At 38.1% G+C, this 15,752-nt stretch overlaps 3 protein-coding genes and 1 long non-coding RNA gene across 7 annotated transcripts; all 4 read right to left on the minus strand.

Moving 5' to 3' along the window:
- Positions 1–572: 572 nt before the first annotated feature.
- Positions 573–9,009, minus strand: LOC133848461 (retinoid-inducible serine carboxypeptidase-like). 4 transcript variants are annotated; one of them, XM_062284039.1, is made up of 3 exons: positions 8,922–9,009; positions 1,349–2,260; positions 573–1,112 (listed from the first exon to the last, which is right to left on the minus strand). In XM_062284039.1, exons 1-3 carry the CDS (start codon positions 8,992–8,994, stop codon positions 817–819), a joined length of 1,281 nt encoding a protein of 426 aa, XP_062140023.1. In that variant the 5' UTR covers positions 8,995–9,009; the 3' UTR covers positions 573–816. The 4 variants fall into 4 exon arrangements, with proteins under 4 accessions (XP_062140023.1, XP_062140034.1, XP_062140013.1 ...); XM_062284050.1 differs by lacking the exon at positions 8,922–9,009 and adding an exon at positions 5,255–5,327; XM_062284029.1 differs by lacking the exon at positions 8,922–9,009 and adding an exon at positions 2,328–2,466 and having other exon boundaries at positions 582–1,112.
- On the minus strand, positions 6,849–8,877 carry LOC133850837 (retinoid-inducible serine carboxypeptidase-like; the record flags this gene model as incomplete). The annotated part of the gene is made up of 2 exons (XM_062287068.1): positions 6,849–7,144; positions 7,953–8,877. Coding segments are annotated over 2 exons (1,221 nt in total), but the record flags the coding sequence as incomplete, so codon positions are not given.
- Positions 9,010–10,334: 1,325 nt separating the features above from the next.
- LOC133850877 (retinoid-inducible serine carboxypeptidase-like) lies at positions 10,335–11,857 on the minus strand. Its single transcript, XM_062287120.1, has 3 exons — positions 11,725–11,857; positions 10,756–11,661; positions 10,335–10,632 (listed from the first exon to the last, which is right to left on the minus strand). The coding sequence occupies exons 1-3, from the start codon at positions 11,795–11,797 to the stop codon at positions 10,337–10,339; spliced, it is 1,275 nt and encodes a 424-aa protein (XP_062143104.1). The 5' UTR covers positions 11,798–11,857; the 3' UTR covers positions 10,335–10,336.
- A 1,355-nt stretch (positions 11,858–13,212) lies between these two features.
- Positions 13,213–13,624, minus strand: LOC133838756 (uncharacterized). The gene is made up of 3 exons (XR_009893988.1): positions 13,544–13,624; positions 13,416–13,445; positions 13,213–13,341 (listed from the first exon to the last, which is right to left on the minus strand). It is a non-coding gene; the product is annotated as an uncharacterized LOC133838756 (long non-coding RNA).
- Between the last annotated feature and the right edge of the window lie 2,128 nt (positions 13,625–15,752).

Below are 15,752 nucleotides of genomic sequence, written 5' to 3' on the forward strand. Positions count from 1 at the left end.
AATCGATGAACTTTGGCACGAAAGTGTTCCGCATATTTTTAAATTTCTGTGTATATATTTAAGAGTATTTATTGCTCATTACTATTGTTGGCACGTGTAGTAGTAGTATGTGATCCCCTTAAGACTTCTCCACAGCTATCTAGCTGGATTGCATGGGTACTCATTATAAGTCTTAAAACGGAATTTGTTGTTTTCAGCGAATTTACTTTACTGTTTGCTAATTTGCTCAAAATTCAGTTAGCAGGTAGTCTTGATTTTAATTCCTACATCTGACATTGCTTCATTGGTTAAGGCTTAGATTGCACTTTATGATTATCTTTCATAGTTTATTGCTAATATTTAATCTGTGATCTATTCAGCATAAGATTTTGAACTTAATAAAGAATATCACATAACTTTTTTCCACAGGAACTTTAACGATTATAAGGTCGATGATATCAATTATAAAAGAATTATTTTTTTTAGGTTTTATTATTTTTCGCGAATAACAGCGATTATTACCTTTACTTGACTTTGTAGTATAAAAAAATTGTTTGAAAAAAGAATTATTATTTGATTTTTATTTTGTTCTTAAATATTTCTTATATAAGTTGAATATTTGAGCAATACATAAAATTCAATAATATCTATTTCGTGATGATTAATAATAATTAAGTACCAAATATCAGAGAAATACAAATTATAAGTCACAGTAAAATTACATTATTTTAAGAAGAGAAATTGAATAGTTTACATTGTTTGACTGCTACTATGAGTGAATGATCATTATCTGACTTTTGGACTAGTTGCTTTTTATTTGTGGGAGATGCAGGGACATCATCCATAGTTGGTGAACTCTCGCAGAATGTGAGACATGGCCGCGGGATTATCCTGCTGAACCATGTGTCCTGCGCGAAGGACCCAAAACATGCTGAAGTTTCCGCCTTGCTTCTCATAGCCCTCAAGATAGCCATCGCTACGGAAGGGTTGACGGATAGCATCCACGTACTTTTGTTTGCCGCGCCACGACATCCGATTGATCCAGTTGACGGTGCCGGGCGTAGCACAGATCAAGTCCAAGACACCCGAGTAGACGCCTACGCGGAGTGTCGTTTCGTCCAGCAGACGAGTGACTAGCAAGGGATGAAAACAGTGGGGGAACATAGTGGTTATAATCAATTAAGAGAACTAGGGTCTAGTGTACTCGACTGAGATACCCGCTACCCGTTATCAATAAATTATATATAGTATTAATATGTTAAATCCTAAAAAATACCGAAGACACAATGCTATAATACCCTTTTAGCCTGGGTAGCGGATATAAAAATAGATAACTGTTTCATATACACTTTCTGCTCGGCAGACTTACCAATATGAACAGCAGGCTTAACGATATCGCTGCCTAGCTCATCATACACCGCCACATTCCGTGCCGCCCATTTAGTCATGTGGGTCAGATTCAAAGCCTTTGTCACATTGTTGATCATAAAATCGGATAACTTCGGACCCTCGCCGTAACTATGGTCATCATCCTCATGAGAACGCCATTGGGTGTTATAGAAAACGAAGTTTCCTATGATTTCTTCAATCAATTGCTGAAGCTTTACATTCTGTATGACGGCCATCTCCATTTCGCCGGTATATATCAAACGCGAAAACTCTGATGCCACTCGCGATATGTTCTTAAAGCCATCGTAATCCACGATGCCCAGTTGTAGCATATATGGGGCATAGGACAAAATGGTATCTACAGGCGAAATAAAGGGATTGCCCACCACCACAGACTTGAGTTGACACTGCACCTCTCCTCGCTGCTGAGCCCGATACAATTCCAAGGCGAATTCTGGTGCCATTTTACCGCCATAACTCTCAGAGAAGATGTGCAATGGAACGCTTTGGAATTCCGGATGTGATCGCAGAAAATCCGACATTAGTGTGACAAGATCGAGGGCAATTTGCTTGTTATTCACAGCGTATTTATCAAACGATTCCACATAGCTAAAACCAGTGCCAACAGGACTGTCGATGAAGAGTACATTCATGTGCTGCACCCAATTGCTGGCACGTGGTTGGCCCTCAATGTCGAAGGGTCCCAGCTGCTCGAAGCAGCCGCAACCAGTGGAGGCAACACCGGGTCCGCCTTGCAACCAGATGACCAGCGGTCGCTCGTAAAATGAACTCACATTCGCTGTCGTGTAGTGGAGCCAATAGAAGAGATGGGCGCCCTTTCTCACTTCAACATAGTTCCAGTCTTGTTCGCCTGGGCCAAAGCCTCGACGTGCTAAAGGTGAGGAAATATTACAGAAAATATCACGACAAGTTGTTAGAAAATATATTTTTATGAATACCTGCTGCGCAGTTAATTAGCTGCAGCAAGAAAACTGCATAGGCTGTGATTGCATTGTAGTTTTTTAGTTTCATCTCCACGGCCACAATCGAAGAATCGTTCTGAATTCTCACACTTTTCAGCTCAACGCACAAATTCGCACTGAATTTTGGACGCAGCTTTCTCTATTTTTCTAATATAATATGCTATTTATAAGTTTGCTGCTCGATCATACAATCGATTAAGTTTTGGAGAGCTTTGCAACGAGTTCATTTGAAAGTACGAATGCTTTCTCTCTCTTTTCTCTTTAGATTTTCGTGCAGTGGTACATCAATATTTAGCTTTGGAATGGTTTTATTGTTTTACACGTTTACGCTCGGCACTAGGGAAATATGTTATTTTTCCCCAAGGCAGTTCGTCTATTAAAAGTTTTGGGTAAAGCTGCTCACTGGCCTCGACTTCTTCAGGAACATAAGGTGGACAGTAAGACGTTAAGATATTCAGAAAGTTCTGGTAATGAGCGACTAGTTTCAGAAACATTCGACTTAGCTTGGCTTGAGAGGAGGATTCAGAGGATTCAGAGTGTATTTACTTCATTTTCAGGTAGTCTGTTTTCCTACTGTGCTTATTTGGGAGCGAGTCAAGTAAATGCTTGTCATTCATTGCTCCATTGCTAATATTAAATCACTGAAATTTTAGCATAACACTTTTGGTAATATAATTTAGTAATTAATAGCAAACACTATTCGTTTTTCTCAGCAACTGTAATAAATATAAGTTGTATAATACCATTTACAAAATAATAATCATTTTTAGGTTTTATTTATCATTATTGGCTTCGCTCAATTTGGTCATTAATTATTGTCATTGAAGAAAAAATATTATAAATATCGTAAAATAATGATTTGAATTCTATTTTGTCCTAAAATATTTTCTTAATTATGTTGAATATTTTTTCAAAAATAATCTTAACTTTAAAATGATTAAAATTTGAGTACTACATTAAAGCTTTCAAAATAATAATTCAAAAGAGAAATGGATTAGTTCACAATAGTTTACAGTTATTATACGTTACTAATTAGTTTGTTACAAGAATCGAATTATTCATTATCTGAGGTCCCTCATTTTTCGACTTATTCTATTTATTTATTTATTTTGAATTTTTTTGGTTGCGAGATGCAGGGACATCATCCATAGTTGGTGAACTCTCGCAGAATGTGAGACATGGCCACGAGATTATCCTGCTGCACCATGTGTCCTGCGCGAAGGACCCAAAACATGCTGAAGTTTCCGCCTTGCTTCTCGTAGCCCTCGAGAAAGCCATCGCTACGGAAGGGTTTACGTGTGGCATCCACATACTCTTGCTTGTGGCGCCACGACATCCGGTTGATCCAGTTGACGGTACCGGGCGTGGCACACATGAAGTCCAAGACTCCCGAGTAGACGCCTACGCGTAGTGGCGTCTCGTCCAGCAGACGAGTGACTAGCAAAGAGATGGAATTTTTTTGGGAACTCAGTAATTAAACACAAAAAGGAAAGACTTCTGCTTTCGGGTGTGAGCTGCTTTCCTTGGCAATCGACTTTATTTTGAATGCTATGTTTTGAACGTAATAATAATTAGATATACAAATAAAATATAGACTTCCCTGTATCTTAGACTTTTTCTTTATGTTAATTAGATATATTTTCAGAATAATACCGCACTGTTTCGCATTCATTGAAAATGAGTTGCGCGTATTTTACAGTCGAGTACATTCAACTGTAGCTTCTTACTTGCTTATTATTTATTTTGTAAGCACTTCGAATTAATCAATATATATTCTACACAATAATAATTTTCACTAAGCGCTCTTCATAAATTAATTTCAATTACTAACTCTATAACTCTATAAAGTTCACAAATTTTTCATTCTATTATTTTTATTCGAAAACAGATAACTATATAATTATATTCCATGCTTGACAGACTTACCTATGTGAACGGCAGGCTTAAAGATATCAAAGCGGAGATTATAGAATACCAACTTATTAAGTTCCCTCCATTTAGCCATGTGCGTAAGATTCAGAGCCGTTGTCACATTGTTGACCATAAAGTCAAACATCTTAGGATCCGTACTATAGCCAGGCGCATCATCGACGTGTCTTCGTCGCTGGATATTATAGATAAAGATTTTCGAAGTAATTTTTTCAATCATATTAAGAAATTCTGTATTCTGTATGATGGCCTTCTCCATTTCGCCGGCAGAAATCAGACGCGAAAGCTCATCCGTAGCTCCCTTTATTTGGGTATACCCATCGTGATCCACAATGCCCATTTGCAGCAGATATGGGGCGTAGGACAAAAAAGTATCCATAGGCGAGGTAAAGGGATTGCCCACCACCACAGACTTGAGTTGACACTGCACTTCGCCCCGTTGATGAGCCAGATACAATTCCAAGGCAAATTCCGGTGCCATTTTGCCGCCATAACTCTCAGAGAAGATGTGCAATGGAACGCTTTGGAATTCCGGATGTGAGCGCAAAAAATCCGACATTAATGTGACCAGATCGAGAGCAATTTGTGTATTGTTTTGAGGGTATTCACCAAAGGATTCCACATAGCTAAAACCAGTGCCGACTGGACTGTCGATGAAGAGCACATTCATGTGCTGAACCCAATTGCTGGCACGTGGTTGCCCCTCAATATCGATGGGTCCCAGCTGTTTAAAGCAGCCGCTTCCTGTGGAGGCAAGACCAGGTCCGCCTTGCAACCAGATGACCAGCGGTCGCTCTTCAAATGAACTCACATTTGCTGTCGTGTAGTAGAGCCAATAGAAGAGATGGGCACCCTTCCTCACCTCAACATGGTCCCAGTCTTGTTCGCCTGGGCCAAAGCCACGACGTGCTAAAGTAGTGGAAAAATATCAGAATACCATATCAGTTAGTTAGGAATTATATCCTAATTAATACCTGTTGCCCAGTTAATTAGCTGCAGCAAGAATACTACATAGGCTGTGATCACTTTCATGTTATTCACTTGCATTGCCGCGCTGACAATCGAAAAATCACTCGCAACTTTCGCACCTTTCGCATCAACTCACAAATTTATACTGAACTTTAGACGCAAATTTCTCCAATATATAATATAATATTCTATTTATAAGCTTACGGCTTTATTAAATAAACAATCGCTGAATTTTCGGCGAACTTTTCCTCGAATTCTATTGTAATTGCAAAAGTACCTAAATACGAAATATAGCCTTTTTGTACCCTCTACCCTATGGGTAGAAGGGTATTATAACTTTGTGCCGACAGGAAATGTATGTAACAGGTAGAAGGAGGCATCTCCGAACCTATAAAGTATATATGTATATTCTTGATCAGCGTCAACAGCCAAGACGATAGAGCCATGTCCGTCTGAGTGTCTGTCCGTCTGTCCGTATGAACACCTAGATCTCAGAGACTATAAGAGATAGAGCTATAATTTTTTCCGACAGCATTTGTTATGTTTGCACACAGATTAAGATTGTTTCAAATTTTGTGCCACGCCCACTTCCGCCCCCGCAAATAAAAAAAATTGAATAACAAGCCTAGTTTTAAAGCTAGCGTTGCAAAGTTTGGTATATACAATAATAACTATAGTAGTTATGAAAATTTGGTTGCGATCAGATAAAAATTGTCAAAGTTATTAAAGAAATACTATTGTATGGGCAAAAACGCCTACTTACTAGTCTTAGTTGTTTTTACTGACAATCTGGTATATTGTGCCGTCTATGGTATATTTTGAATGCGGCACTATATCGATATACCGCATATACCATTTGGTATATTTTAGTATTTTTGTAACATATTTAGTATGTTTTGAGAATTACATCGCAAAATATATGGGTTTATTTAAAATGGGTAGCGGGTATCTCACAGTCGAGTACAATCGACTGTAGCTTTCTTACTTGTTTATATTGGAGAAAATTTTGCTATTTTATTTGGTATAATAATACCGTTTCGTTTTTATTGAAAGCGGATAAGTCATTTAAGTTTTTTTACTTAATTCAATAAGGTTTATATCTTTCTATTTCGAATTATTGGTATTTCATCCACAGCAGTTCCCTTTTATGGGTTTAGTAAACGGATTTGACTCGGTTTTTCATCAGGGAATTAAGGCTCACTGAAATACGTGTAAGTTTTTATTTTCAGCAAGCAGTAGTAAAGACTGTTGCTCTAGATGAATTTTTAGTAAGCTTGAACCTTTACATAACCAAAAGCAATAATATCATGTTAAAATAATAATTATTAGTTTATCAAATTCATCAAATACTTAAAATACAGAAAAATATCTGTCACTAAAGATGAAAATGCATTATTTTAGACAATAGGTCGTAAAAACTGTAATAATTATATTTTATTATAAATTTTACTTTTATTTATTTTAATTTTATTTTTTAATTTTATTTTAATTTACATATTTACACTCGTATATTATTAACTGATACTTTTTAATGACTCTTAATGATAAAATCAAAAGAGTCCATTTTTAAGCTCCCTTCATTATCTAGATACACTTTTATCAACCATAGTCGATAAACTCTCGCAGAATGTGAGACATGGCCGCGGGATTATCCTGCTGCACCATATGTCCTGCGCGAAGGACCCAAAACATGCTAAAGTTTCCGCCCTGCTTCTCGTAGCCCTCAAGAAAGCCATTGACATGGAAAGGTCGGCGAGTGGCATCCTCATACAATTTCTTGCGGCCCCACATCATGCTATTGATCCAGTTGACGGTGCCAGGAGTGGGACAGACCAAGTCCTGGATGCCCGAGTAGACGCCCACACGGATTGGCGTCTCGTCCAGCAGACGAGTGACTAACAAAGAGATGGGGATAATAAAACAGCGTTAATATTATAAGATAACTATATAATACATATATGTATATAGATTTGATGTAGTTTAAATAAATGAAATTATGCGACTAGCGGTAGATTAGCTCACATGATTTCAGGAATCTACAAAATAATAATTTTTCGGTCCGTCTATACTACAGAACATCTTTACACTTATTGCAATTACTATTATCATTGTTATAATCAAATTATTAATCTAATAAAATTATTATTGGGTGTAAATATTATGTTTCTCTATAATATATTGGAATGTGCTCAGCGGCCCAATTTGAATTTACGCAACAAATGTTTAGTCTTATCTCTAATCGGCACTTGGGACGCAGTTGTGGTTAAAGCTTACAGCTGTACACATCTGATAATTCGCCAGAAAATTTGCAGTAAGTTGGCAGGATCGTATTTGCCATTCACATTGCTATTTTTCTTTCTTCTTGAGTGCTTATGTGAAGTACTGTTAAAGTCGTGTAGCCATTTGTTGAGATTTGGTTAGTGGCGTCAGCCACATTCCAATGCGTGTCAGTAACTCCATTTTTTGTTAATATACAATTGCCACAAGATGTAGCTGTAGTCACATCATCATAAGCATAGGAGAAATTGGCGGATTTTGGATTATAACATGCTATTGCAACGTTAAGGTCTCGAAAATGAAATGAAAGCTACTGAAATCGTTACTGATTGAAATCGCAAAATTAAATAAACTAAAATGTAAAGAAGATGAAAACTGTCTTCTTAATAGCTAATCCTCTTGATTAGAATAGTAGCTCAGACTTACCTATGTGAACGGCAGGCTTAAAGAGATCGCTGCCGAGATGGAAGTAGACCGACAGATTCCGTACTACCCATTCAGGCATGTGTGTGAGATTCAGCGACTTCGTCACATTATTCAGCATAAAGTCACACACCTTTTGATCTCCTCCATACTCATAGACATAATCCACATGAGTCCGTCTCTGGATGTAAGAGGAAAAGATGCCCACAGTGGTTTCACCGATTAACTGCTGAAGTTCTACATTCTGTCTGACGGTCTTCAGCATTTCGCCGGTATATATTAATCGCGACAACTCTAACGCAGCTTGCGATATGTTCTTAAAGCCATCGTTGTCCACGATGCCCTGTTGCAACAGGAATGGGGCATAGGATAAAATGGTGTCCACAGGCGAGGTAAAGGGATTGCCCACCACCACAGACTTGAGTTGACACTGCACCTCGCCCCGTTGCTGAGCCCGATACAATTCCAATGCAAATTCCGGTGCCATTTTGCCGCCATAGCTCTCAGAGAAGATGTGCAATGGGACACGTTGGAACTCGGGATGTGAGCGCAGAAAATCCGTCATTAGTGAGACAAGATCGAGGGCAATTTGCTTGTTGTTCAAAGCATATTCGCCAAAGGATTCCACATAGCTAAAACCAGTGCCGACTGGACTGTCGATGAAGAGCACATTCATGTGCTGAACCCAATTGCTGGCACGTGGTTGCCCCTCAATGTCGAAGGGTCCCAGCTGCTCGAAGCAGCCGCTGCCTGTGGAGGCAACACCGGGTCCGCCTTGCAACCAGATGACCAGCGGTCGCTCTTCAAATGAACTCACATTTGCTGTCGTGTAGTAGAGCCAATAGAAGAGATGGGCACCCTTCCTCACCTCAACATGGTCCCAGTCTTGTTCGCCTGGGCCAAAGCCTGGACGTGCTAAGAACGGATAAAAAGTAATTATCAGTTAGTTAGAAACAATATTTGAATTAATACCTGTTGTCCAGTTAATTAATTGGAGCAAGAACACTGCATATGCTGTGATCGCTTTGCTACTTTTTAGTTGCATTGCTACGCTCACAATAAAAAAAATTACACTCTGCTTTCGAACTTTTTAGTTCCGCATTCAAGTTCATACTGAATTTTGGACGCAGACTTTTATAATCTACAATATAGTATCGTTGGCTGCTCTATCAAATAAATATTTTTTGAACTTTAGGTGAACTTTTAGAGCACGCAAGTTTTTGAATCTTATTATAAGTTGCTTTTTAATTTACAATTCATCAATATACCCGCTTTCCATATTTTTTTTAATGCTCTGACCATGAATTAAAATCCAAAATTAAAGGTCTTATACCCCATTGTATTGTGGTGTAAAAAACTATTATTGCTACCAACGGGATGTGCCTATTGGGAAAACTTCTTAATACAATTCATGTATATGTGGTACTACTCTCACTATGTTATACAAAGTTTAAGTTGTCTTTTTATCTGTAGCAAAACTTTTCTTTAATCTAGAAAAAATTCTATGACTCTAAACTAATTTAACCGAACTCTGAACTTAGTAAAATCCGTGTTTCTTAGAGATTATATTCTTTCAAAATTTTACAATACAAATTACAAAATAAAATGTATTTTTATGTTGGAGCAAGATCGCAACTTAGGCTGTGATCGCTGTACTGCTTTTTACCTACATTGCTTCGATCACAATCCAAGAGTCATACTCTACTTTCACACTATTCAGTTGCGCACAGAAATTTAAACTAAATTTTGAACGCAGATTTTTCTAATCTACAATGGAATATCAGTTGACTGCTCTATCAAATAAACAATCCTTGAACTTTTGGTTAATTTTGACACTTTAGGAGCACGAAAGTTTGGCGAGTCTCTGTATAAATTTCTATGTGCAATTGTTTACACTTGTGATCTCATCGCTGTCACTGAGTATGGTTCAATGGCTCAGGCTTAGGCAGTAAAAGGATTGAGGGAGCAGTGTGCTTACGCAATCGCCTGTGAAAGCATCGGTACTCGCTTTGCTTTAATGAACGAACAGACTTCGACAGAACAGATTTTGACATGTATATACCGCCATTATCTTGATTTTGGTAACGGCCACCGACATTAAAGCTTCTTACATGATCTTTTCAGTTAGAATCAGATCAGCTGATAGACAGTTTGATGTGGGAATTGCGAGGCGATGCCAGTTTAACTGTCAAGAAGAATAGTGATTATTGATTGTTTACTAAATTATTACGGAAACAATAAAAATGATTTATTTTTTATAAAAATACAAAATATACTTTCATCTGAAAAGCTGATATAACATGAAAGCGTAGAAATATATAAATCCTCATATTATCATTGAGTTTCTCAAGTAAATGATATTTTTTAATAGCGCTTCAGCATCAACATCATCCATAGTTCGTGATCTCACGCAGAATATAAGCCATTGCCGCAGGATTATCCTGATGTACCAGATGCCCTGCTCGAAGAACCCAGAACATACTGAAGTTTCCTCCCTGTTTCTCATAACCCTCTAAAAAGCCATCTACAAGGAAAGGTCGACGAGTGGCATCCACATACGATTTCTTGCTGCCCCATTGCATCTGATCGATCCAGTTGACGGTGCCGGGAGTGGGAGCGATCAAATCCATGGTACCCGAGTAGACGACCATGCGGATTGGGGTCTCGTCCAGCAAACGAGTGACTAGCAAAGATAAGAGAGCAGTGAGAGAACTATAAATTCAAATTTAGTGTAATTTTAATCAAATTATAAAGATAAAAGAAAATGGATAATGAATTATATACACTCCTTGCCTGACAGACTTACCGAAGTTAACGGACGGTTTAAACATTCCGGGTGTAAGTTCGATGAGAGCCGTCACATTCCGTGCTTCCCATCTAGGCATGTGTGTGAGATTCAGCGTCTTTGTCACATTATTGACAACAAAATCACCCACCGTCTGATTTACGCCATACGTAAAGACATTATCTACATGGGCTCGTCGCTGAATATTATGGAAATAGATGTTCCCAGCGATTTCTTCGATCATCTCATCAATTTTTGAGTACTGCTGAACGGCTTCTTTGGCATTGCCGAACTTGACCCAATGCTCAAACTTGGCCGCAGCTCGAGATATTTTGCTATAGGCATCGTGATCAATGATACCATGTTGCAGCAGGAATGGGGCATAGGCCAAAACGTTATCCACAGGCGAGGTAAAGGGATTGCCCACCACCACAGACTTGAGTTGACACTGCACCTCGCCCCGTTGCTGAGCCCGATACAATTCCAAGGCGAATTCCGGTGACATTTTTCCACCATAACTCTCGGAGATGATGTGCAATGGGACACGTTGGAACTCGGGATGTGAGCGCAGAAAATGCGCCATTAGTGTGACCATATCAAGGGCATTTTGCGTGTCGTTCTTAGCAAATTCACCAAAGGATTCCACATAGCTAAAGCCAGTGCCAACAGGATTGTCGATGAAGAGCACATTCATGTGCTGCATCCAATTGCTGGCACGTGGTTGCCCCTCAATGTCGATGGGTCCCACATACTCAAAGTATCCACTGCCCGTGGAGGCATAACCGCCTTTAAACCAGATGGCCAATGGTCGCTCGTAAAATGAACTTACATTCGCTGTCGTGTAGTGGAGCCAATAGAAGAGATGGGCGCCCTTTCGCACCTCAACATAATTCCAGTCTTGTTCGCCAGGACCAAAGCCACGACGAGCTAAGAATAGGGATATATGTGTTACAGATACTTAGAATAAAAAAAATGCTTATGAATGTTTACCTGTTGTCCAGTTTATTAATTGGAGCAAGATCACAGCATAGGCTGCGATCGCTGTGCTGCTTTTTAGTTGCATTGCTTCGATCACAATCCAAGAGTCACACTCTACTTTCACACTATTCAGTTGCGCACACAAATTTATACTAAATTTGGGACGGATATTTTTCTAATCTTCAAAACGTTATGCTATAAATATATAAAATTGCTGAACTCTTGGGGAACTTTGGGGTCACGAAGGTTTCCAAATCGCTTATGTTAGCTTTGTTTAAATATATAATATTTGAATTTGAAAATGCGAAAAAATAAGTATTTATTTTAGATTAATTCAATTCACGCATAGTTATTGCTGGACACCACGTAAACCTTCATTAGAATTCAAAATTTCAATAAATTGATTACCTTACAAATAACATTGCAGATTGCCTTTCGATTGCTTTTTCTCTCCTACCAATAGGGTAGAAGGATATTATAACTTTGTATAAATTTATGCAACTCCAACCCCATAAGGTAGATGTATTTTTGATCAGCGTCAACAGTCGAGACGATGAAGGCATGTTCGTCTGTCTGTCTGACAATCTGTCCGTATGAGCAAAAAAAATTATATTATTGTCTGAGGTCTAGGTTTTCAAACTGACAAACAGATGGACATAGCTGTGTTGTTCCGGCTTTTGACACTCATTGAGAACATATAATATGTATATACGGAGATGTCAGTTTCTGTCTCTTACATACATTTCTTCTAAGCAGAAAATATTACCATATGAGATGTGGGAATAAAAGCTCTGAACATAAAACAAAATCTCAAACTCAATCAGTTTTTGTCGTTAATTTAACATTCATATAAATTTTTGTCATCATAAAAATACAAATTATGATTCGACCAATTTTGGTGAAAGTGCTTTCAAGTTAAAGCGTTGTTCCAAGAAAGATGAGTGATTTGTAGCTTATTTAATTTTTTGAGAAACTAATAAACATTTTGGCTTTTTGTTGTTTCTACTTTATTTTTTTTGGTTTCCCAGCCGCAATAAGATCTTCCATGCAGAATGTGAGACATGACCGTGGGATTATCCTGAAGCACAAAGTATTGGGAATGGGAAACCCAAAACATGGTGAAGTTGCTCCCATCGACATGGAACGGTCGGCGAGTGGCATCCGATCATCGCCATTTCTTACGGCCCCATTGGAGCAAGATCACAGCATAGGCTGTAATCACTGTACTGATTTTAAGTTGCATTGATACACTCACATTCAAAAAATCACACTTTAGTTTCGCACACAATTTTTAATTGAATTTTGGACGCAGACTTTTCTAATCTACAAAATAGAATGCTATTTATAAGTTTGATGCTCTTTGAAATAAAAAATTGCTGCACTCTTGGAGAATTTTGCTATCACGTAAATTCAAATTCCAAATCTGTTGGAGCTGTGTGTAAATATTTCCGTGAAATTATTGATGCGTGTATTTTGATGAAAATGAGCATATGTATTTATTTTAAATTATTTAAATTCATACATAATAGCTTCTTGCAACACATTTATTTCCATAAATGTTCAATGCTTCAATATATTGATTGTCGAGAGCAATGGAATCGTCTGGCGACCGTATAAATGTCATTGTGCCTTTGAAAAAACAAATAGATTGTTGGAGGCAAATTGCTTAATTTCATCTCAAATGCAGCCACAATGTTCCTTACCTCAAAAACGTGCATTGTTATACCCGCCAGCTGTAGGGTAGAAGGGTATATAACTTTGTGCCTACAGAAAATGTATGTAACACGAAGAAGGAGGAAGATGACTCCTCATGAAACCTCATAAAATATACATATTCTTCCGCCTATACATAAGGAAACCTAGATTTCAGATACTTTAAGAGATAGTGATATAACTTTTTTTTTTTAAAACTCTTGTTATTGTTATTATTATTTTGATATTTGTCACGACCATTTTGTTTCCAGAAAATAAAAAAAACCAATCAAAATTACCATTTTTGTTGAATATAATAAGAACTACAATCTTTTTGATTCCCGAACATTTGTTTGCTTTCGCATGCAAATTTAGTTAACATTCTGGTATATTCTGCATTCTATGGTATATGTTAAATGTAATACATAGTAGTTACATTTATTCCGACCCTATATAGTATATATATTCTTGATCAGCCCCAAGAGACGAGACTGTAAAGCGATCTGTCTGTCCGTCTGAAGCGATGGATCTCTGAGTAGTATTTAGTATTGTTTTGGTATACTGATGTGGTATATTTTCAAATTAATACCGCACTCTTTTGCTTTTATTCATAATGGGTAGCGGGTATCTCATTGTCGAGCTTTACTTGTTGTTTTCGTTTTTAATTTTTGCACGACGTTGCCAGTTTGGGGAAAAGAAAAGTAATTAACAAATGTTTTTCATGCAAGTCAGAAACAAGAAGCCAACAAGAAAGTTAAGTTTACCAAATGATTTAATACACTACAAAAAAGTATTTACACAACCTAGACTAGAGAATTTGTTCATAATAATTGTTGACTCGTACATCATTTATTCAAATTGTTGTTTATTCAAAAATATTGCTTTGTGGCTTCTTTGAAAGTTCAACATTTTACTTTGTAATATAAAAGTCTGGTTCACCTTATATTTATACAAGTATATGAATTGACTGCACAATATAGACACAATCCTTAAATTTAAATACGCTTCGGAAGGGTATTTACGTTTAGTCTGATGGTGTTGCCGGGTTCTTGGTCTGACTTCACGACTTTAGGGAATGTTTTTGACATTTTTGCGCGCACGCCGCGAATAGCTTGACAGTGCACTTTTAATGAGGGCGCCACCTGGCGACGGCGACGGCAACGACGACTGCAGCAACTACGATGGAAACATCGACGTCGACCTCTGGACCGTGTTGTCGTTGGTGGCGGTGCCAAGCAAACCGCAAACGGGAATCAATTTGCCAACACAGCTGACGATGGCGCCATCGGGCAAAACCGAAATTGCCAGTTGAATGCGTTTTCGATTGTCCATTAGCAGTCCAACCCCTTCTTCTGCTCCAGCTCCTGCTCCTGCTCTACTCTGCAACACAGTCGCAATTCCATTGCCACACCCTCCACGCCTCTGCACAGCAAACGTAGCACCATCTTCTGAGTATCATGGCTTGGGCTTTTGGACCCCACCGTCGTCGTCGTCGTCGTCGTCGTCGTCGTCATCGTCATCGCTTTTTGCAGCTGCCTCGTGCCAAAAGTCATTTTCGAGCAATTGGCTTGGTTCGCTGACTGCCAAAGCAAAGTCGTACATCCAGCTGCAGGATGACTGTGAGCAATGGGGGAGAAAGGGGGCAAGAGGGCGCATTCACATGCACAATAAATTTGCAACAGTGCAGTGGGCAAATGGCCACGCCCCGCCTGCAGATGCTTAGCAAGACGAGCCCACACACACACACACAATCAAACACGCACATGCTGCAAGAGATTCGGATTCGCATTCAGATCCTGCCGAGATGCAGTCGAGTGCGAAATTGCAAACAGCAACAACAAAGCGACGCGCTGAAAAGTATGCAATGGCAACGGCAATGGCTGCACCCACAGAAACAGCGCGCGTCACTCAAATAGGTGCAGCTACAAAAATAATCATCAAAATAATCAAAGCGCCATATACAAAACAATAGTAGTCTTAATATGTTATTAGGTTAAACAGCTTTTCTGGTAGCACGATGCTAATATTAATCAAGATAAATAAATAAAATTATATTTGTGAAAAAAGACAATATGCATATATGAAGTACATGCAAATAATTGACAAATAAAACAATTATAATTCAGAATTGTTTTTAATTTTAAAAGGTTTATTTTAAATCACACAAAAAATTAATCCAAGAAATATTAATGCTGGTAAGGTTGTAAAGAAAATTGTGCCTGGAAATTTACTTAACTCCATTAAAATAATAAGAATGCACAGATAACTTAAAAGTAAAGCAACAAATACCAAGAATTTAAATTTGGTAAGCAATTGATTAATTGTTTTGTGCATTAATATTTAAAATG

Source organism: Drosophila sulfurigaster, chromosome 2L (assembly GCF_023558435.1).
Source record: "Drosophila sulfurigaster albostrigata strain 15112-1811.04 chromosome 2L, ASM2355843v2, whole genome shotgun sequence".
NCBI classification, from domain to species: domain Eukaryota; kingdom Metazoa; phylum Arthropoda; class Insecta; order Diptera; family Drosophilidae; genus Drosophila; species Drosophila sulfurigaster.